This window comes from Chelonoidis abingdonii, chromosome 2 (assembly GCF_003597395.2).
Source record: "Chelonoidis abingdonii isolate Lonesome George chromosome 2, CheloAbing_2.0, whole genome shotgun sequence".
Lineage (NCBI taxonomy): Eukaryota > Metazoa > Chordata > Testudines > Testudinidae > Chelonoidis > Chelonoidis abingdonii.
In genome coordinates this window covers 161,285,743-161,308,142 of record NC_133770.1, presented here as the reverse complement: position 1 = coordinate 161,308,142, position 22,400 = coordinate 161,285,743, and the positions used below count along the sequence as shown (strand labels likewise).

Genomic DNA, 22,400 nt, shown 5'->3' with positions numbered 1-22,400 from the left:
TTTCTTGGAGCTTTTTCCCCCTGCTGCTGGTGACTGCAACAGCGCCGGTCTGTCTGGGACCCTGCTGGCACAGAGCAGGGTTGCCAGAGCCAGGCAGCAGGTTTCCATCCACTGTTAAGCTGCAGCCGAAGAAGGTCATTCTGCCAATGGGAAACCCTTTGTATCTAAGGTTTAAATAGTGATTCTTGGGTTTGAAGTGACTGGCTGCCTCTCTGGGACCCTCTCATGTCTGACTCTGTCCCCTAGTAGATAAAGACAAATTGCAGCGGCATTGGTGAATCCTGTGAGGTGGTGGGATCCCCAGCATGTTCCCCTCCCCATCACATGATTACACTCACCTGGTATCCAGCTTAGCTGCCAGGGGACAAAGCCCCCCTGCTTCAAAAGGGTCTGCAACGATGGGATGGCTTTAAAGGAAAAATCTTGGTGTCTTAACAGCCACACAAGTGCCTCTTACAGCTCCCAGCCCTGAGGCCAGGGGTAAGGGCACCTGGAACCTGGGCTGCCGGCGGCTGGGTGGGTAGCACTCCCTCTTCTGAGTCAGTGCTGATCCGAATGCCCCAGCATGGCCCTAGCGTGCTGTGTTATAGGAGTGGGCGGCTCAGTAGGGGGTGCTCTCCCCCTTGCTGATCACAGTGCCCCAGTGCTGCAGGGAGTGGTGGGAGGCATCTGCCCCTCTGTGTCGCCCATGATCAGGAGGCAGGGGGCGCCGTGCATCCCTGTTGTGAGATGGGTGAAGGGAGTAGCAGTGCCCTTTGCAAGCACGTTGGGATGCCCTCGGGAGCTAGGCAGCAGGGCAGAGCTGCTCTCACCCCACTCCCTTCCCCTGCAGGAGGGGCCAGGAGGCAGCTGATGATGCTGCGATGGAGCCCAGGAGCATTTTCGACTACGAACCCGGGAAATCATCCGTCCTTGACCATCCCAACCCGGTAGGGAGCCTTCCCTGCCCAGGAACCAGCCCTGGGCCTGCTCGGGGCGGGGGGGCTCTTGGCATTTCCTTTGGCACAGACGTGTCTCCACACAGCTTAGCTCCATTATACTGGTTAGTTCTCAGCTGGGGGCATTTTCCAGGGGGTCTGCACTAACGCGGGACAGCCTTAGCGGGGAAGTGGAGCCCAGGCTGCGCTTCGTCTAGCGGCGGTGGCATCTCCCGGCTGGAGAAAGCCTGCACTGATCTTCTCGAACTTTTGGGATCCGTCCTGCATCAGCCGCTTGTGCCGACGCTGCTCCAGGGGTTGGCCCCAGAGCTGCGCATGAGAGCTGCAGCCTGCTGTTTGCCTTCTTGTGTGCTGGTTCTGCCTGATCTCTGGCTTGTGCTCTGTGGCACTGGGTAGGAGGGCTGGGAAGCGGAGCCGGAGGCTACATTGGGGGTGGAGGGGTGACAGCGTGGCCCAGCATGACGTGTACATGTGTGGCTCCCGTGCAGGGCGAGATCTCCAGGCTGCAGCTCCAGGAGAGCTGGCAGGGGCCTGACATAGGAATGTGCTAGTGTGGCTCTCTCTGTCTGTCCCAACTGCAGGCTGTAGAGCCCCAGGCGGGACGTGCTGGCAGCTGGTGCCAATTTCTGAAGGAGCTGGAGATGGGGAGCCTGCTAAGAGCCTCTTGGTGCCCTTCCCCCTCCCAAGCTGCTATGGGGGCAATGGGATCGAGAGGGCTGCCTGCCACAATCTCAGCTCCCCCAGTGTCCCCCTTCCTGCCCCATGTCCAGCCATGTCCCATCAGTGTCTTCCTTCTGCACGGGACTTTCGCTGCAGGCCCCTGAGCCAAACCAATTCCCCTCTCTGTGGGTGCTGAAAGGGTCCTTTGGAGTGCCTGGCTCCCCCACCTCTAGGCGTGTTCCATGGGACCTGAGTCCAGCCTCCCTCCCCCCCCGCCATGTAACACCCCGCTGGCCGCGCTCAGTGTGCACCGGCCTCGCCTAGAGTCGGGCTGCTGGCTCCCTGCCCCACGCCCAGGGTGGGCTCACCACCCACCTTGCAATGCAGGAACCCTGGGATCCTCCTGGAGGGAGCAAGGTGGCTGGAGAACAGTCAATGGGAGTGGCAGGAGCACCACTGTTTGGGGATATTTGACCCCCTGGAGCAGGCTGGGGAGGGAATGATCCTGCCATGCTCCCTGGTTGGAGTGGATCCGCCTGGTACTTTGCTGACTGCTGCCCACTCCCCGGTTGACTTTTGCAGCCTAAGAAGCTCCTGGCACCGTTTCCTGTAGAGCCTCCCCCACTGTCCCAGCCGATTGAGGTAAGTGCCGTGCAGCTGTGCCGGCCAGGGCATGTGCCAGGCACGCGCTAGCAAAGCCGGGACTGTCCTGTGCCCTGGGATGCGGCCCAGTGAGCACGTGCTAAATGCCTGAGAGGAGGGAGGAGGTCGTGGCTGGGCTATGGCCCCTCCCCCGCAATGTGCACTCCCCACCCACCCACTCAGATGCTCTGCAGCTGTGTTTACGGGCTTCCATGGTGCTTCATCCCCGGTCCCCCTTTCTCAGCATGGGAGGTCGGACAGAAGTTTAAATTGATCAGCAAAAGGTGTGGTGCTGACCAGTTTAAACCAAGAGCCGTGCCATGTGGCCACAGTACTGTGGCATCCTCACCCCATGGCAGCACCACACCGGGCTGGCATGGTACCGATGCACCTTTGTGGTGTCCTGGCACGGGGGCACCATGTCAATGTGCATCCCCCCCACCCCTCCGGCACCACCGGGCAGGGTCACACCCTGGCATCGGCCCAGCCTCACCCACTCCGTGAGTGCGACCGGGCGGGGTGCTGGCTGGAGCCTGACACATGCTGTCTCCATCTCCCCGCAACCAGGTGTTACTGGAGAGAGAGCTGCAGCAGCTCAGCGAGGAATTAGACAAGGACATGAAAGCCCTGGAGACACGTCGGCATCCTTGCAAGGTACCCCCCCTGCCTCCACTGCCCGGGGGCAATCCTTTCCGCATAGCTATTGCTGCTTATTGCTTCCAGCTCCCGCTGACCAACTGGCTCAACTCGTGCCCTTTCCCTTCCACATCCTCCTCTCTCCCACCCCGCAGGCCTCGCCAGCACCTCCTGGGGCCTGCGCTGATCACTGCAGAGCAGCAGGGGCTGGTGTGCGTGAACGGAGGGGTGTTTTGCCTCTTGACTTCACATCTCTGGGTTGGCTCCGTGTGTAAGTGACATCCGTTGTGTGAGCACATGGCGCTGGGTTTGCATCCCGACAGAGAGCTGTCCGTTTCTCATGTCCCGCTGGCAGACCTCCTGCTGGAGACTCGTGCCTGGATCCACACTCTATGGACATATTTTCCTTCCGTATACAGCCTTAGGGCCTGATGTAGCGTTAGTATGTACCCTTCCCCATGATGCTAGCAACCAGTGGGACACCAGCTTTCATTTGAGACCTCGCGTGATCGTCTTTGGTGAACCACAGTGGACATACCTGAATCAGGATATACCTCTGGGCCCCCTTGACAGCTGGCATTAAGAGGTTCTTGGATCGCAGGGATACAGGGCCTCTCCCCCCCTCAGGGGCACTGACTCTAATCCAGCCCCAGGTTGCGGGGCTGGCTGGCTCAAGGGGACAAGGAGGTTGGTCCACACGCTCACAGACCCTCACTTGCCTCAGGAATCAGGAGCTTGGCATTGACCCTGTGCCCAGTGGAGACTCTTCTCACTGGCTGGGACAGGCGGGCAGCGCCAGGGTAGCTCAGCACTGAGGGTAGGGGAAGTTCTTACAGACCCCACCACCAGGGTGCGCAGGTCACCCCGGCCTGGATTGGCTGAGCTAATCCCCAGCAAGAGCTCCCACACAGGGCGCTTTGAGGGTAACACTATCAAAGTCTTGTCCAGGCCTGGCGTTGTCCAGCCCTCTCTGCCAATAGCCGCGCGGGGTACCAGGCTCTACCTCTGGACCCACTCTCCCCTCTCTGCCCCCAAAGGCACTGTCTGTCTAGCTCAGGGGTCGGCAACCTTTCAGAAGCGGCGCGCCGAGTCTTCATTTATTCACTCTAATTGAAGGTTTCACGTGCCAGTAATACATTTTTTTAGAAGGTCTCTTTCTATAAGTCAATAATATATAACTAAACTAGTGTTGTATGTAAAGTAAATAAGGTTTTTTAAATGTTTAAGAAGCTTCATTTAAAATTAAATTAAAATGCAGAGCCCCCCGGACCAATGGCCAGAACCCGGGCAGTGTGAATGCCACTGAAAATCAGCTCGTGTGCCACCTTTGGCACACGTGCCATAGGTTGCCTACCCCTGGCCTAGCTATTTTGTAACACCTGCCTGTCCCTGCATTCATTCCTCTAATCTAATCTATCGCCTATCTATCTATCTTCCTTTATCCACCTGTCATAGTTCTAACACGCTGTCACCATAGCATCTAGGCACTGTCCGTCTGTCCTCCATCCATCTGCCAGTCTTGCTGTCTCCCTCCTCCCGACCCCAATAAAAAGAACCAGTCCTAGATCCCCCATTCGCCTTGACAAACCCCTTAGGCCTGGGTTTGGACGGCAGCTTGGGAGCTTATGCGACACACCTCTGTCCCTCCCTGCCTGTCTCCCCATCCCTCTGCCTCTCCCTGTCTCCATGGCCCTGAGCCCCTGACCCTCTGTCTGTCTGATTGCAGGGATTGGAAAACTTTGAGAAGTGGCGTGCCAAGTCTTCAGTAACTTAAGGTTTCCCAGGCCAAAATAAATTTTACATTTACAGGGGCCCCTGACAGAACCCCAGACTGGCAGCGGGCTGAGTGGGGCTGGTGGATGGAACCCAGACCGGTAGCAGACTAAGCGGCTCAGCACGCTGCCTGTCTGGGGTTCTGTCTGCCAACCCCTGCCAGCCGGGGTCCCGGCCACCAGCCCCGCTCAACTGCTGCCGGCCTGGGGTTCTGTCCATCCAGGCTGGCAGCAGGATAAGCGGGACCATCAGCTGGGACCCCAGACTAGCAGCGCAAGCGGCAGACGGAACCCCAGACTGGCAGTGCGCTGAGCCGCTCAGTCTGCTGCCGGCCCAGGATTCCGTCCATTCAGGCAGGCAGTGGGCTGAGCGGGGCCGGGATCCCACCTGGCAAGGGGCTGGCGGCCAGAACCCTACAGCAGCAGCTGGCTGAGTGGGGTCAGCAGACGGACCCCAGACCGGCGGTGGGCTGAGCGGGGTCGGCGGACAGACCCCAGACCGGTGGTGGGCTGAGCGGCTCAGCCAACTGCTGGTCTGGAGTTCCGGCCGCCGGCTCCTGCCAGCTGGAGTCCTGGCTGTCGGCCCTGCTCAGCCCACTGCCGGCCTAGGATTTCGTTCACCCAGGCAGGCAGGGGTTGAGCGGGGCTGGCGGGCAGGACCCCAGCTGGCAGCAGCGTGCCAGTAAAAATCAGCTTGCGTGCTGCCTTTGGCACACGTGCTGCAGGTTGCCGACCCTTGGTCTTATTGCCTGCCTCCCTTGCACTTGTCCCCCTCGCTCTGCAGGGGCCATGGCGCCGAGACCCCCAGCCTCCCCCCCCAGAGATGTTGGACTCTAGGACCCTGCTCTGGCCCCACTGGCTGGCTCTCCCTCCCTGCCGGATGGGCCAGCTCTTCCTTCTGGCTTGTTATTGGCTCCTCTCTGCCAGGACTTAGACTCCGGCTTCCCGCACAAGACAGCCTCTTGGATGATTAATTTTCTCTTTCCCCCCTTCTCTCGCTATCTCTCCCTGCAGACTTCTTCGGCGTCTCTCTGCGCTTGCACCGCCGCCCGGTGAGTACAGCCAGGTAAAACGGGGTGTTGGGGCTGGCACGCCAGGCGCCCCCCGCTCAGGTGAGGCAGCCTTTGGTTAGCTGGCGTCATCCTGCAAGCAGCTCGTTCCGCCTAGCTGCCTGGGGCTGGTGAGCTCAGAGCGGATTACGAGAGGTGCAGAAAAGGGGGGAGCGAGGGAGAGCTGAAGGGAATGCAGGAAGAGCAAGCGAGGCGGAGAGAGAGAAAGGAACGGTGTGACAGGAGAAGAGAGGAAGGAAAGGAGAGCCCCTTGCTCATAAGTTAAGCCTCAAGAGTTGGGGCTCCTAGGAACCGCTTGTTCTGGGCAGCAAGGGTAGAGGGCACTTGGGAAGGGATTGGAGGACCTCTTTGCCAGGGTGTGCCTGGGTGAGCACACGCCTTCAAGCGCCCACCACTGCCCTGGACAGCTTACTGCTCTCTGGCAGGTAACAGGGCTGCAGCTCCCAGCCAGGTGTCTTTCCCAGGTCACGTGCCCCCATTGCGGGGATTTTCCAGCCAGCCAGCTTAGTTCACATTGAGCTCTGTCAGGTCCCACCCCACAGCAACGCAGATGTTTCCCAGCATAGGCGTGACCTGAGCTCGGAGCTTGGGGTCTGTCTGCTCTTTCCATGCACTTTCATTTTGGAGCAGATCATCACATTCTTTCAGCATGTTCAGTATCCGGGGCGGTTCCTCGCTCTCTCTCACCATCATTCACAAGGAGTTAAGCAGAATTCGCAGGAAACCTTCCCCTGAAGCCTCAGATTCTGTTCCTGCAGCCACAGGAATCAAAAACAAACACTCCACTTGTAGGTCCTACCATAAACAATGGGCAGGTAGGCCCTGCAAGAAGCCAGGGCTTTGCTTTCCTTTCTGGGGCTGCAGTGGATCCATAGGGGCCTCCCGGGAAGGAGGGCTGGGAGTGAGTCATGAGGGAAGTCCACTTCCTATCTGTCTCTGGACAAGGGGGGCATAGGGAAGGGTGCCCCTCCCTGCGGTGTCCTGCTCTGCCATACATCCTCTCCGGAGTCCCATTGGTTTTCCCTCAGAATCATTCAGGTGCCTGGGAAAGAGGCGCTGCTCCTTTAAGAGTTCAAAGTTAAACTTTAGCCAAGTGGCTGTATCCTGCCAACTCCTTGTTGTTGCTGCTGTCTCAGTGCTTCCTGCCGCGCGGCCTTGCACAGGGGAGGGAGGAACCAGCACTACCCGCCTGGCTGCCAGGGTAGGACGCAAACATCGTGTACCCACTCTGGCTGAGGGGGGCAGGGCGTGCCGGGACCTGACCAGGCAATGGCCCACAGGGGCAAAGAGGAAGTGGCAGGGGCAGCTGCAAGGCAAGAACCCAGATTCCTGTCGTTCCCTTCCCCCAGCTGGAACTAGAACCCAGGAATCCTGACCCCCAGCCCCCACCCTAACCCACTAGACCCCACCCTGCTCCCAGAGCTTTGAACGGAACCCAGGAGTCCTGACCCCTGGCCTCCCACACTAACCCACTTGACCCCACCCTGCTCCTGGAGCTTCAAAGAGAACCCAGGAGTCTTGACCCCCAGCTCCCCACACTAACCCACTAGATCCCACCCTGCTCCTAGAGCTTTGAACGGGACCCAGGAGTCCTGACCCCAGCCTTCTCCTGGTTTGGCTGTGGGTGAGATGTAGGGAGGGGTTGGCTCTCTGGGCGGGAGCAGGGGTCTGGCTCTTTTGGGACCATGGGGGGAGGAGGGGAAGCAGGCTGAGATCCAGGGCTGTGTCCCTGGTTGCCTGGCAGCCAGGTGGGGCTGGTTGGCTGCTCAGAGACTCCCTTTGGGTGGCTCCAGCGATGGAGCTGGTTTGTTTTCCATGGGCGGTGGAGGTGGGACCCAGCAGGGACACACCTCGTGTCAGCTGCTCCTGGCCACAGCTCTGCACTGGTGAAGTAATGTCGGCGGTTGGAATCTGTGCCCTCGGCATCCTGTTAGAAGCAGCCCCTGGCTGAGCTGGGGTACGCTGTGCGTCTGCTCCAAGGGGTCCAGGCAGGGCTGTCCCCGGAGTGCAGTAGGCTGCCTGGTAGCTCTCTCCCTTCCCAAACTGGAGCCCCAGTTACCCCGCTTCTCCACCACAGGAACCCACCCCGCTGGGGTGGGGGGGCATGCCATGCTGTCAGCACCCTGCTTATGTTACACCCCCTAGGACTCCCAAGCCAACCACCACCAGGCCCTTGGAATAGGAGGCTCTGGCTGTTCCCGAAGCTGTGGCACCAGTCTGTAGGGGGGCTGTCTAGGGGGAAGGCATGCAGGGTCTGTGTGTAGCTGCATGGGGTGTGCATCTGTGTGCACATCCCGGCAGATAATCACTCCCTATGGCTCACTAGCCATGACCTGGTCCCTTGATTTCCTCTTGGGATTGGGTAGGGGCTCCCTGAGGTTTTGGGCCTAGTTATCCACAGAGGCCCATAGTCTCTCTGACTGACTCTCTGCTCTTGCTCCAGCAGCCTACCGTCTGCCTACCGTTCCCATCCTGCCTTGGGGCAGAGCCCCCCCACTTCTCGACGCCCACCTGCCAGCCCCAGCATGGAGAGAGCGGGCCTGGGTGTGGGCATGAGCGATTGGAGCAGGTCTCCTCCCAGGAAAGGTGAGGATCTCTGCACGCAGCCATGTCCTTCGAGGAGCTATTCCCCTCTGCCGCTCTGACCTCCATATCCCTGTTGCTGCTCAGTCCTCCATTCTAGCCCTCTCCAATCCCTCCTTCACTCGTATTGTCAGGTCTGCTGGGAATCCCCCCCAAACCATGGAGCCATTCCCTCCGCTTTGAATACGACTTTGACATCTGCCTTTCCCCTTCCCCTTGGAAAGGACACTTTTCCTCGCCCCACCTCCCTCTCTGCCTCACCTGTGGTCAGATCTTGTATGTAAGACACTACATGCACTGGTCTCATCCACCCCTCCGCTCCCAGTAATATGGCTTCCCAGCTGTCCGCGGACTCAGCCCAGCCATCTAAGGGCTCCTCCCTTTGCACTGGGTTTTGGGCAGAGGTTGAACTGGGGTGGGGGGAAGGGAGCCGTACTCTTCCAAGCTCCACCCAAAAAACAAGCTGTGCCCACTGGAGTAGTGACCTATTTAACTCTGCTGACACTTAAGTGTCACTGATGGCATCCGAGCTAACCCGCACTGAGATGAATGGGGCAGTTGCCCCTCTCAGAGCGATTGTTGCAGGCTATCTGCTGACTCAGGCAGATGTCACTGCATTGCCTGCATGTGTTTCAAGTTTTCAAGGTTTTCTTCCCAACCGCAACAACATAAGAACATAAGAAAGAACATAAGAACTGGCTTACCCATCCTGGATGGGCAAGGAATGGTGTCCCTAGCCTCTACTTGTCAGAGGGTGGAGAGGGATGGCAGGAGAGAGATCACTTGATCATTACCTGTTAGGTTCACTCCCTCTGGGGCACCTGGCATTGGGCTGGATGGACCTTTGGTCTGACTCAGTACGGCCATTGTTCTTATGTTTAACATATTCTTTTTAAATGAAAGTGGAGATTCTGGAGAACAGGGCAGCAGCTTGTGGGTGCACAACTGTCTCCTGGCCCAACCCAAGCGCTGGCTCTGGGCCTATTGTGCTGCTCCACATGAATGGCCTAAGGGTGGATGGTGTAACAGTCAGAGAGCTGTAATTTGGGCTCTGGCTGGTGCAGATGTACCCCAGTAGCCGAGCTCTGGTCATGTTCACTGGGGAGCAGCTGGACTGGCAGAAATTTGCTTATTTGAGTCTATTTTGGTAGATGCAAAGGAGTCTGTGTGCCTGTGAGCTGTCAGGAGAATGTTAATGGGCTGTATCACCTAGTGTATAAAGCACTGGACTGGGGCTCAGTAAACCTGGGTTCAGTTCCTAGCTCTGCCACTGGTCTGTTGGGTGACCTCAGGTAAGTCACTTCCCCACTCTGCCTCAGTTTCAGTGTAAAATAAGGCTAATGACACTGACCTCCTGTGGAAAATGCTTTGAGATCTGAGATGAGCTAGGGGTGCTATTAATACCTTGAGACAGTGAGTCCAGACTGGAGGGACGGGTTAGACTGATGGTCCTCAGCCTACAGAGAGAGAGGAGACAGCTCGTCCAAGTTCATGGCAGAGCTGGGACTAGAACCAGGTCTCTTGACTCCCAGCTGCTGGACTACGCTGCCTCTTCGCAGTCTGGGAGAGGTGCAGGCACGCAGAACCCAGGTGTCCTGGTCCTTCCAACTCAGCTGCATATGGTATGTGGACTCCTCTCATGCCGATGGCTGGATATATGGACAGGAAATGCACCTCCACTGGTGTCTTTTCTCTGCAGATTCAGAGCAACCCCATGTATTGGAACAGTGCTGGGTGTCTCCTCGTAACACCCGCCTTCCTCAGCCATGGGGGCTGTCAGGAGAGGGTGACGTGCTCATCCCCTTGTTTCATGGTTCTCTGCAGATCCCCCAGGCCACTCTGGAAAAAGCCCGTTGGCTGATGAGAGTGAGTCTATAGAGGCGGTGGATGGACCGGTGAGGAGAGAGGACAAGAAGGTGAGGCACGGCCTTTTTCCTTGGGAACGTCCTTCACTTGCAGCTGACAGAGCTGGGACACTGGGTTGGCGAGACATGGGAGAGAGCTTGCAGGTGTGTCTGCAGCTGGCATGGCAGCAGGTCACTTTCCATCCAGCTAGCGCGGGCCTGGCGCCAGTCATTGATGCTGGGGATTGCCGTGGTGCTGAGTAACCATAGATGCTACTGAGCCAGCTTTAGGGAGACTGCCTCCGATCTGTGTATGGGAGAGAAGAACTAGACAGTGAGAGAGGCTGGCATCTCTTCAGGGGACCCAGGAGCACTGGGAGAAGTGACCAAGCAGTGGGTGCGTTCTGGGTCTCCCTCAGGAATCAGTGACTACAAGATAGGAGGCTGGGTTCTAGGGACTGGACTTGGCTGGGGGCCTGGGACCAGGACCTTCCTGGGACCCCGGGGCTCTGGCTGTGATCTGATTTGGTTTCACCCACTTTGACCCTTTCTCTCCCTCACCCCAGATGAAAGCTGCTCGCGTCAAGTTTGACTTCCAGGCTGAGTCCCCAAAGTAAGTGGCACTCAGTGGATCTTTGTTGTTTCCAGACCCAAGGTCCCCTGAGGGGGTCTGTTCTTATCAGTATAGCCATCCCCCTCTGTCCTGGTGGACTTGGCCACCGTGCCAGCTGTGGAATTGGCCTGCATTTTCTCCCTCTCCTGGGTGGATTTAGATGGTCAGTTTGAATCCTCAGGGAATCATCTCTGGCGGGGAGGAGTGGAGAGGGACCTGGCCTATGTGACGTGGCCAGCCCCTCTGTCCCCTGGCTGCTTCTGCAGATATAGGAGAGCAGCTGGGACAGGTTCGGAAGAGGGTGCCAACTTCCCTCTCACTGGGTCTAACCTCACCAGAGAAGAATACATGGAAGTGAGGTTTAACCAGAGGAGCGATTACGGACCAGAGCAGGGCTGGCACATACTGAAGGATGAACCTAATGCCTAGCTCAGCCTTGGGCTCCATCATCAGTAGAGTGGGGGGATGGCCCCTTGCGAAATGGGCATCCAGCGGGACCGGGTCAGCAGCAAGTGAACTCCCTACAGCCAGGGCTTGAGGTGTGTCCCTGCTGAGGGCAGGGAGCCAGGGCTCAGCCCAGCATCAGGAGTCACAGGCGGTTCTTTGATCCCACGGATGTCTCTAGGGGCTAGGGAGCTGCTAGCTGAAGGGGGCAGGCACCAGCCCCCGGGAAGGACCTGTGGGCCATGACACTATGCCTTGACCTTTCAGGGAGCTGACCATGCAGAAGGGAGACATCGTCTATATCCACAAGGAGGTGGACAGGAACTGGCTGGAAGGAGAGCACTATGGGAGGGTGGGCATATTCCCCTCCAACTACGTGGAGGTAAGGACGGGGCTGCTGCTAACATGATTGCAAGCCTGACAGGAGGGGAGCACGCACAGGGCGGGTCCCGCACTTGGCATCGAGGCTGGCACGCTGCTCCCTGGGCAGTGTTCTCAGTTCAGCACTTGGCACTGGTGCATGGAGTATTACAGATGTGCCCTCTAGTGGCCAGTGCTGGTATCACGCCTGCATCTGAACAGGCAGCCATCAACACCCAGGAGCCGCGCCAGGGTTTTTGGCGCCCTAGGCAGGGGTTCTTCGGCGCACCCGGTCGGCGGCAATTCTGCGGCGGGGGGGGCCTTCCGCTGCTCCCGGTCTTTGGGGCACTTTGGCGGCGGATCCTGGAGCGAGTGAAGGACCTGCCGCAGAATTGCCGCCGAAGACCCGGAGCGTGGAAGGACCCCCGCTGCCGAATTGCTGCCGAGGGTGGCAAAATGCCGCCTTCTCAAATCCTGGTGCCCTAGGCGACCACCTAGGTCGCCTAAATGGAAGCGCCGGCCCTGTCAACACCCTCTTCCAACCCCTCTCGCAGCCTGAAGGTAACCTAGACACCAGGACAGCGGAAACCCTGGCAGGACCAGCTCCCCTCCAGTGTGAACCGAGTGCTTCCAGACCCGACAGCTCCCTCTTCCCAAGCAGAGCCCAGATCTCCTCTCCGCTGCTGCTGACCAGGCTGGATGTGCTGAGCCTGCAGAGCTAAAATAGACCAGGCGTTTCCTAATATCCCATTGACGTAACTGGCTGATAGCAGGGTACAGGGAGAGGGCCAGCAGCAGTGAAAGGGTTAACCCCTTTCCGCTATACCTGGGGGTCTTGAAATGGAACATGCCCCACCTCAGCAGGAGGGGGCGGTATCGAGACAAGGGCTGGATGGGGCGCTCCGGACAGACAGCTTCCCACCAGCTGCTGCCGTGCTCCGCTTACCCTGCTCCCTGTCTCTCCCAAACAGATCCTGCCTCCCACCGAAGTGCCCAAGCCCATCAAGCCACCCACCGTCCAGGTGCTGGAGTACGGAGAGGCCCTGGCCCAGTACAACTTCAAAGGGGACCTGGTGGTGGAGCTGTCCTTCCGCAAGGTACAGAACCCGCCTGGTAAGGGGTGCTGGGCATGGGGAGCACAGAATGGTCACGTGGAAGCTTATTGCAGAAGCTGTTACCTTCAGGTCATCAGTTCAGTGCCAGCCCAGGCTGGTAATGACCAAAAGTGATTCCCATCTGACAGCTGTTCATTGGCCTCCATGAACTGAGTTTGCTGGGTCTCGGACCAGCGCCTGGCCCTGTAGCTGGCAGCCTCAGGGAATCATCCCTGATGGGGCGTAGTGGAGAGGGACCTAGCCTATGTGATGCTGGCTAACCCCTCTGTCCCCTCCCTACCCCTGCAGTGTAGTTCTCTGCACTGGTCTCTCCTGGGGACTGAGCTGGGGATGCGGCATGTGTGGGGTGATGGCGCATCGTAGAATCATAGGACTGGAAGGGACCTCGAGAAGTCTTCCAGTCCAGTCCCCTGCACTCACGCAGGACTATGTATTATCTAGACCATCCCTGACAAGTGTTTGTCTAACCTGCTCTTAAAAATCCCCAATGATGGAGATTCCACAACCTCCCTAGGCAATATATTCCAGTGCTTAACCACCCTGACAGCTGGGAAGTTTTTCCTAATGTCCAACCTAAACCACCCTGGCTGCAAGTTAAACCCATTGCTTCTTGTCCTGCCCTCAGAGGTTAGCATCAGGTGAGCTTGGCCCAAACCTGTTTTGTGGATGCTCAGAAGGTGTTGGTCTCCAGAGTGGCCAGCCCAGAGCTCTTCCCCAGCACTGAATCCACTGGCAAAGAACCATGTCGTAGTGACGCCCGCTGGGCTAAAACCAAGCATCACCCTCAGGCCGCATGCTCTGGGGGCCGAGCTGCTCAGCACCAGCAGCACTCCCCTCCGCGGCACAGTACTGTGCAGCTGGCTGGACTGGACGTTGCACGACTGGACAGACCAGTGGGGCTAGGGGGCAGGAAACCAGACTGGCTGGACCTGCTGGAGCAGGAGATAAGAGCAGGATGGGCTGTTCTGTTCTGGAAGGGCAGGAAGTCTCACGACAGATGCAACAGAGGCTGACGGGTGGTATGTCCCATGTCCCTATCCCGGGGGCTTCTAACCTTGCCCCTCTCTCCATCCACAGGGTGAGCGCATCTGTCTGGTCCGCAAGGTGGATGAGAACTGGTATGAGGGACGGATCTCTGGCACCAGCCGCCAGGGCATCTTCCCGGCCAACTACGTGCAAGTGCTGAAGGAGCCGCGGGTCAAGGCCTCAGAGGAGTTCCCCTCCTCCCCAAACTTGACTGCTCCTGCCTCCCCAAGGCTGCTGGCTCACACAGGCTCACCGGCCCAGCTGCACTCGCCTGGTAGCCAGCGTTCCGATCCCTCGTCCTCCTTCCTGGCAGACTCTCCCACTGCCCAACAGCGCAGCACAGAGGGGGGCGCCCTGTCATCCTCGCCGCGCCATTTTGGCTTCACCTTCCCTGTCTCCCCCAAGCTGCAGCATGCCGGAGTCTCATCCAGCCTCCTCCAGGGGCCCCAGAGCCTCCAACTGGCCCCCAGCACCACCTTGCTTTCCCCCCTGAGTCTGAGCCCGAGCCCGCAGCCCCCGGGCCCCTCCCGGCCACAGGAGACTCCACCCGCTGCAGCGCCCTCCTCGCTCCCTGGGCAGGTGAGACAATCGTGCTTCTCCTTCAGTCCTTCCTTCCCTGGATCGTCCTGCCCCAGGGTCCCTGCCCTGCCCAGCCTGCAGCACAAGGACCCCAGCTTCCTCCAGTGCAGCCCCTGCAGCTGTCCCAGGACAGCTGGTGAACCTGCACGCACCCCTGGAGTCCAACCACACGCCCCTGTAGCCCCCCATGTGTGGGGGTCAGCGTCTGTCCTCTGGGCTCGCCCTCTCCCTCCCTTTTCCACACCGCTGGGCAAATTCCCCCAGTGACGCACAATGGGAGTGCCCATCCCCTTCACCTCCAGCCCCCTCTCGCAGCGCTACTCTCTGTTGTCTAGCTCACCAATCTCTTCCCTCTCCCTTGCAGAGCTCCACCCTTGAAGCCCCAGTACCTGCAGGTTGCCGTCTGGGCAGTGCTGGGCACCTCCCCAAGGCCCCCCCATCTGACAATGGCTCCAGCATACAGTGGACCCCGTAAGTGTAGCCAGATTGGCGGCTTCCCTGTCTCGGTGAGGAGCAGGGACCCCCCTATTCCATTTGGAAGCCATCCAAGCCAGCCCAGGGAAGTGACCCATGCCGAGGGCTGGCTGCAGACACCCTGCAGAGGCGCTGGGTTGGGACAGTGTCTGAATTGTTACCCTAAACAAGGACCTTTTCAGAGCTGCTCGCTCAGTGAGCTGCCACCAGCTGCTGGCAGCTGTACCAGGGGCCCCCCCAACACTGCAGACCCCCTGCGGGTGGGCTGAGCTCCCCCAACACGCCTGTCTCGGTGGATGCAGTGCGGGAGCGGCTGATGGGAGGGAGGGGGCCTTGCTGACTCGGTGGGCCCAGCTCGGTTTCTAGAACCTGCTGGGCCAGGCCTGCGCATGAGCTGCACCGAGGTGGGAGCAGGATCTCACGGGCTGATGGTGCCTTGCAGGTTTCAGGCCATTTATCAGTACAGACCCCAGAACGAGGACGAGCTGGAGCTGCATGAAGGGGACCGGGTGGACGTCATGCAGCAGTGTGATGATGGCTGGTTTGTGGGTACGTTTGCCAGCCTAACGGCCAGGGGAGAGAGACTCTACCCATGGGAGTGCTGAGGGGAGCAGGATAGGAGCTCCCAGTGACTCCAGTCCCAACCTCTCCCAGCGGGGGCACCGTAGGGGATGGTGCGGGGCCGGCCCATGTAGGGAACACCAGCCTCAGGGCCATCCGGCAGAGGTGGAAGGAGGCGAGTTTCTCCTACAGGGCAGCCTCAGACCCCTCCCTCATGGCCTTCCCTTTGTCTTCCCACCCCAGGTGTGTCCAGGAGAACCCAGAAATTCGGCACCTTCCCTGGCAATTACGTTGCCCCTGTGTAGCATCCCCCTGCCCCGCACCCCAGCACAAGCCAAGAGGAAGCTGCATCTGCGACTCAGGCTCCTACAGCCTACCCAGAGCTGGCATCACGCCCTGAGACCAGGAGAGGAACGAGGAGATGGGGATTGGGACCAGCCCAGCCCCCGCCCCCACGGACATTCCCAGTAGGATCCTTTTGGTGGCTGTTGCTAGGGAGCTCGGCACTAGGACGGGCCCCTGCCTCTCCTAGTAACAGACCCCCTCCTCCCTGTCCCAGTCACTCAGCTCCGCTTCCAGCACTGCCTCTTGGGGCTCCCTCTAACGGGGACCAGTCCCTGTCCTTTCCCTCCCCCGTGGAGTTCCCTCTAATGGGGACCAACCCCCCAGCCTTACCCCCCGTGGGGCTCCCTCTAATGGGTACCAACCCCCCAGCCTTACCCCCCATGGGGCTCCCTCTAATGGGTACCAACCCCCCAGCCTTACCCCCCATGGGGCTCCCTCTAATGGGTACCAACCCCCCAGCCTTACCCCCCATGGGGCTCCCTCTAACAGGACCAACCCCCCAGCCTTATCCCCCATGGGGCTCCCTCTAACGGGGACCAGTCCCCCAGCCTTACCCCCAGTGGGGCTCCCTCTAACGGGGACCAATCCCCCAGCCTTACCCCCAGTGGGGCTCCCTCTAATGGGGACCAGTCCATGTACTTTCCCTCCCCCGTGGAGCTCCCTCTAATGGGGACCAACCCCCAGCCTTACCCCCCGTGGGGCTCCCTCTAATGGGGACTAACCCCCCAGCCTTACCCCCCATGGGGCTCCCTCTAACAGGACCAACCCCCCAGTCTTACCCCCATGAAGCTCCCTCTAACGGGGACCAGTCCCCCAGCCTTACCCCCGGTGGGACTCCCTCTAATGGGGACCAGTCCCTGTACTTTCTCTTCCCCGTGGGGCCTCCCTCTAACGGGACCAGTCATTGCCCCCCCCATAGGGCTCCCTCTAACTCGGAACCAGTCCCCAGCCTACACCCTGTGGAGCCCCTCTAATGGGGACCAGTCCCCCAGCCTTACCCCCAGTGGGGCTCCTCTAACGGGGCATCCCGTACCCTAGTGGCTCCTCTAAATGGGGACCTTATTTCCCGTGGGGCTCCCTCTAATGGGGACCAACCCCAGCCTTACCCCCGAGGGGCTCCTCTAGATGGGCTACCAGCTTACTCCCATGGCGCCCTCTACAGGGGACTCCCCACTACCCCCATGGGGCTCCTCTAACAGACCAACCCCCCGCAGTTTTACCACTGAGCTCCTCTAACGGGACCAGTCCCAGCCTACCCCGGTGGGACTCCTCTAACATGCGGACCATCCCTGTACCTTTCTTCCCCCGTGGGCTCTCTAACTGGGACATCTTGCCCCCCCATAGGGCTCCTCTAACAGGGACCAGCCTCCGCCTTAACCTGTGAGTCCTCTAATGGGACAGTCCCCAGCTTAACCCCATGGGGCCCTTTAAGGGACCATCCCATCCCTGCCCCACGGGCTCTCCGTGGCGGAAGTGTCGCCCTGTGCCCACCTGATAAATATCTGCAGTCTGTGCCTTCACTTGCAGAAGGGTCTGCCCTCCTGGCGGGAATGAGCTGTTGTCCTTTCCCTCCAGCTGAAACCCCCAAAAAAAAAAAAACAAAAAAACCTCCATCACGACCCTCTGGAGGAGGCAAGAGCCACTGAGCCGGGCCTCCTCTGCACCCATGTGCTCTTAGAAGCTTGTGCTTGAACCCTGTGCGTGTGTTATGTTACTGCAATGCGGCTACCTGCTTTGCAACGGTCCATTGGCGCTGCTTTTGGTGGCTCCTTGCGGATGTGTGTGTGTGAAGGGGGGGGGCGAGGGGGAACACGGGGAGGGCAGTCTCCTCCAAGCTGCCTGTAAAGAGCCGGCTCACGTGCCCGCAAACCTGATCTGCTTGTCCTCTGTTATTAAAGATCAGCCTCACCCCATGCGAAGGCCCTGCCTGGTGTTCGTTGGGGACGGGCAGGAATCCATGCAGCAGGGCAAAGGGCAGCTTGTGGCCAGTGGAACCCTGAGGCAGACGCCCTTGTTGCCAATGCCAGGATGCACCGCATGTGGTAGACCTGCTCTGAGCAGCGGGCAGTGTCCCAGCTAGGATCCCTGTGCTCCCCTTGCCCTCTGCTGGGTAAAGCCATTTCTGTTCTGTATCAGCTCGGCTGTTCGCCAGTCACTCCATGCTCGGCACTCCCCAGAGCATCTCTTCGCACTCCGTGTGGTGATGGCAGACCATGGGGCACGATGCGCCCCATCAGACCTGTGCAGGCCAAGCATGAATACATAAAAGGGTGTTACAAGGAGAAAAATTGTTCTCCTTGTCCTCTGAGGATAGAACAAGAAGCAATGGGCTTAAACTGCAGCCAGGGTGGTTTAGATTGGACATTAGGAAAAACTTCCTAATTGTCAGAGGGGTTAAGCACTGGAATTGCCGGGAAGGTTGTGGAATCTCCCTCATTAGAGATTTTTAAGAGCAGCTTGGACAAACACCTGTCAGGGAGGTGTGACCAGGATCCTTATGAGGAGCCAGCTATGGTCACTCAATTAGGGTCAACTGCAAAGAATGAGGCAGACAATCCCCATAAAGTTGGTGGATATTCCGATACTTAGATTTACCAACCAGCACAAAACAGCTTCTCTATTACCTTACTGGTTACTCAGAAGTCCAAACAACACAGTTCCCTTAAAATGATCCAGCCTCCATCCAGGTACCCACGTCAAATATGATGAAAATTTCTGTAAATCTTATTTCATCATATAAAAGAAAAGGTTCTACCAATCCCAAAGGATCAGACACATTACCTCCCGGTTATTGAATATTCCAGATCTTACCCAAACACACGCTGCAGCCAATTCTTATTAACTAAACTAAATGTTATTTAAAAACAAAAGAGAGAGGGAGTATGGTTAAAAGATCAAAATACATACAGACGTGAGTTCAATTCACTGAGGTGCAGATTCATAGCAGAGACGGTGAGCTGTGTAGTTGCAAAGAGTTCTTTCAGAAATAGTTCATAGGTTATAGTCCAATCAATGTCCAAATCTCATATTCAGGGTGTACTAGCGTAGCTGGGACCTCAGTCTTGCAACTCAAACTTTCCCCAATGAAGCTTAAGCAGCTCTGAGATGACAGAATCAGGACCTAAGGATCTTTCATACACTTTCATGTGTTTTGAGAAGTTGGGAGTTCAAAAGGTAATTAGGATGACTGTGGAGGAGGTCCATCACTGGTACTTAGCTATAGAATTAACATAAGGCAATTTGCGTGTTCCTCCACCATTCACAGATTATTTGCTATACATTTCAAAGAGAGATGAACACAGAGATAGTCCATGTTTACAATTCATTTAAATGATAAGATGTTCTTTTGACCTCTGAATTATGAGAATGCAGTGTAGACAGGGACCGTTGATTACATTGTCGACCCTACTCATACTATGGTTGTAAATACACAAAAACACAAACATTATGTCCCCACATGTCTTTTGAGGGTTGTTTATTTTGCAGGATGTTTAACCCTTTCTGGCCATGCATCACAGATGGTCTAGATAATACGAGTTCAGGGCACTGGACTGGATGACCTCTCGAGGTCCATTCCAGTCCTACCATTCTGTGAGTGCCAGGAGGTTATTTCGTGAGCAGCCCCCAAAGGGGAGCTGGCGTATTATGAGAGATGCAGCTGCTCCGAAATGGGGCAGATGGGATTTAGGAGCCTCCAGCTGCTCCCTCACAGACACTCACCCCGGGCAGCCTCCTGGCCTCAGTTGTGCAGGACCAGCCTAGTCCTGCCCCAGAATCTCTTGTAGCGACTCTGGTGGTCGGGGCTGGCAATTCAACAGGTCCTAGCTCAACCCAGGGGTTAGGACAACATTGGCCCAATGTTTGTACTGCTCCTTTCCAGCCCTGGCCTCCTTGAGCTTCCTCTCCCAGAGCTCACCTTTGTTTCCACGGACTTGATGCAGATCCAGCTGGGGATCTCAGTGATTTGGGCTGCATAGGCCATTACACTGACCCATCCTAGTGGCAGTGCTAGGACCCACTGGCAGGATTCCTGGATGGTAGTATCTTCGGGCACTGAGAGAAGGCTCTGAGGTTCCCCAGCTGGAACACAGCAGGCCCTCGCTAGGAACAAGGGTGGCTGCAAACTTCCCTGATTTCATGCAAGTGAAAGGTGGGCCCTGGGTTCCAGGCAGGCTCCCCACATCCCAGAGAATAAAGTCTGAACAGGGCTGGACACACTGGCAGCCACCTTCTGCTCTGAGTTACTCACCAGGAAACCCCACTGAATCAGTGGGAGTGGGCAGGGTGCCCCTTGGCCTGGGAACTGCGTATATGGGGAAGGATCGGGGCGGGTGGTCCTCAGGTCAGCAGCCAGGCAGGAAGGGCTGTAATTACAGGTGCAACATCAGCCCTTCTGCACTGCGTGGCTGCAGAATAGTCACCAGGCAGTGCTATTTACCTGCTGAGTGCCATCGCTGGAAGGGACAGCGTTGGGATACAACCAGTAGGTGGGTGACTGAGATTCGTCAGAGCCACAAGTTCAAAACTTGGGAGCGCTTTGTTCCCCATCAGAAGGCGCTAACCCGTGTGCCAGGCCGTTTATTAAGCGTGGAACTGTAAACCCAGGTTTTGTCTGCCTTGCCTTCCCATGAAAGAGTCCAGGGCATTTCCCTGACAGGCTGGAGTTTGCCTTTGGCTGAGGTTTCCCCTCACACAAGGGCTGCACTGTGTTGCCAGGTCACCACCTCCCACTGTAGAGGTGGCTGCATTTCCGTGGAGCTGTGCCTAGATGATGTCAGGATTTGAGGACTCCAGGTTGTCTTGGGGCTGCCAGCAGGAAGCAGCTATTGTACCAAACCTCCAGCCCCATGGTCCCTCTGCTATTTGCTAGAGAGCATCACACCAGCAGCATGCACAGAACTCGGCTCTCCCTGCTCGAAATCACAGGCCTCTGCCACTTGAGCTAAAGGAGATTCTCCAACAGCCGGCAGCAGTGTAGTGCTTATGCCACACAGATGAGCACTTCTGATTCCACCCAGTACACAGCAGTGGCACGCACACACAGGCACTTAATTGTATCAGATTCTACAGAGCATTCCTCAGCCTGCCCCCACCCCAATGTGCGGCAAGGAGCTACAGAGGGGAGGAAGTGAGAGAGAAATAACAGTCAGTTGTCAATGAGACTGGTCACAGTTCCTTAGCACAGGCAACATTGCCTGTGGCCCTGGTGTTGTGATCTGGCTCTTCCAAGGTAATGAACGCAGGGCTGTGAGGCCTGTGGTGGGAATGAGGTCTACAGAGGAGAAATGGGAAAGTGGGGAAGGATTGTGTGAGCCTCTGAAGCCCCTATGCAATCTCGTTTCTGTCGTCCTGCCCCTACTTGTGCCCCCTCGTAGATCGTAAGGACAGCGGGAGCCATTCTTGTGACCAGCCAGTCTGAGCTGCGTCCCGCCAGCTGGCCACAAAATTCCATCCAGTAATTCCTGCCTGCAGCCAGTCACTTGAGCTAGAGTTGAGCTCTTAGAGAGAGTTGTCCTTCCTCTTGTTGGGGACGGGGAATCCTCTGGCCTGGGCAGCCCATCCCAGCAACTGACCACCCACCCCATCAGACTGGCACCTCGGTGCCAGTGTGACTGGCTGTTCCAGAGCCAGCCTGACAGGCCCCATGACTTCCCCTTATTCTCACCACTAGCGTCAGCTGAGTCTGATTCCTCTCAGGCCTTGGTGTGTGCCGGAGTGTGTGTGTGTGATTGTCATTCTCTGCTCTGGTCACTTTTGCCATTGGGTCAGGTTTCCAAGAGCCACTAGGTCACACGGGTGCTTGTGGGCTGCTCCCAGGAGCTGGGGTTCTCTACTCAGTGTCCCCCTCTGGATCCCTAGTTTTGCACCTTTGCCCTTCACTCCTGACCCTGTTATTTTGTAGTTGTCTCCTGCACACATTTGGGTCCCTCCTGGAAGGCTGGGGGAGGGGCCTTTAGAAGCAGACAGGCTTGAGCCTGCCTGCCTCCCAGAGCTTTCCAAAAAGGTCCCCACGAGTGACTTGGGCCCAGCTTGGCAAGGATAGTTAGGGGGCTTAACTTCAGGCAGGCATTGCAGCCCAGCATCTAGAGCACTGCACTGGGACTTGGGAGACCTGGATTCTATTCCTGGCTTGGCTACTGGGTGATCTCAGGCAAGTCACTTTCCTGCTGTCTGCCTCAGTTTCCCCACCTGTAAAATGGGGATATGCTGAGCTTCTTGGGAATGGGTGACAGGGGATGGATCACTTTATGATGACCTGTTCTGTTCATTCCCTCTGGGGCACCTGGCACTTGCCACCGTCAAAAGAGGACACTGGGCTGGATGGACCTTACTGATGTCAGCAGGAGTTGGGTGCCCACAAACCTCTGGGCTTCAGGCCCTGCGGGGACATGGGGGGCCCTAGTTGCCTGAGTCACTTTTGCCAATGGGATGCCAGCTGCTGGGCCGTGTGCAAGCTCCCGCTGCCCGGCTCCAGAGAGTCCCAGTGCCGGGGATCCACCCGAGGGACCGCGGGCGTCCGAGCCGGGCGGCAGGGGCTGGGCTGCGTCGCAAGGTGGCGCCGCTGGGCCGGCTCGCCCATGCGGCTCCAATTGTCTCATTAGCCGAGCGGCCAGCCCCTGCCCACGGGGCGGGAGGAGGCTGCTAGAGCCGGGCCGCCCCTGCGAAGGACACCGCGGGCTGGGCTGTCTGCTCGCCGGGCCGAGAGCGGCTGGGCTGGGAGCCCGCGAGCGGGGGCTG

The 22,400-nt window shown here is 58.0% G+C and overlaps 1 protein-coding gene across 1 annotated transcript in view; it reads left to right on the top strand.

Moving 5' to 3' along the window:
* Nucleotides 1-17,575, top strand: part of SORBS3 (sorbin and SH3 domain containing 3) — a 31,061-nt gene extending 13,486 nt beyond the window's left edge. The window contains exons 9-23 of the mRNA XM_075062759.1: nucleotides 833-929; nucleotides 2,181-2,240; nucleotides 2,808-2,894; nucleotides 4,603-4,641; nucleotides 5,663-5,700; nucleotides 8,162-8,304; nucleotides 10,126-10,217; nucleotides 10,712-10,758; nucleotides 11,470-11,584; nucleotides 12,534-12,659; nucleotides 13,755-14,282; nucleotides 14,647-14,753; nucleotides 15,199-15,305; nucleotides 15,561-16,684; nucleotides 17,095-17,575. Of these exons, the coding sequence (XP_074918860.1) occupies nucleotides 833-929; nucleotides 2,181-2,240; nucleotides 2,808-2,894; nucleotides 4,603-4,641; nucleotides 5,663-5,700; nucleotides 8,162-8,304; nucleotides 10,126-10,217; nucleotides 10,712-10,758; nucleotides 11,470-11,584; nucleotides 12,534-12,659; nucleotides 13,755-14,282; nucleotides 14,647-14,753; nucleotides 15,199-15,305; nucleotides 15,561-15,622 (1,648 nt within the window). The 3' untranslated portion in view covers nucleotides 15,623-16,684; nucleotides 17,095-17,575. The remainder of the gene's footprint in view (nucleotides 1-832; nucleotides 930-2,180; nucleotides 2,241-2,807; nucleotides 2,895-4,602; nucleotides 4,642-5,662; nucleotides 5,701-8,161; nucleotides 8,305-10,125; nucleotides 10,218-10,711; nucleotides 10,759-11,469; nucleotides 11,585-12,533; nucleotides 12,660-13,754; nucleotides 14,283-14,646; nucleotides 14,754-15,198; nucleotides 15,306-15,560; nucleotides 16,685-17,094) is intronic.
* The last annotated feature ends 4,825 nt before the right edge of the window (nucleotides 17,576-22,400 follow it).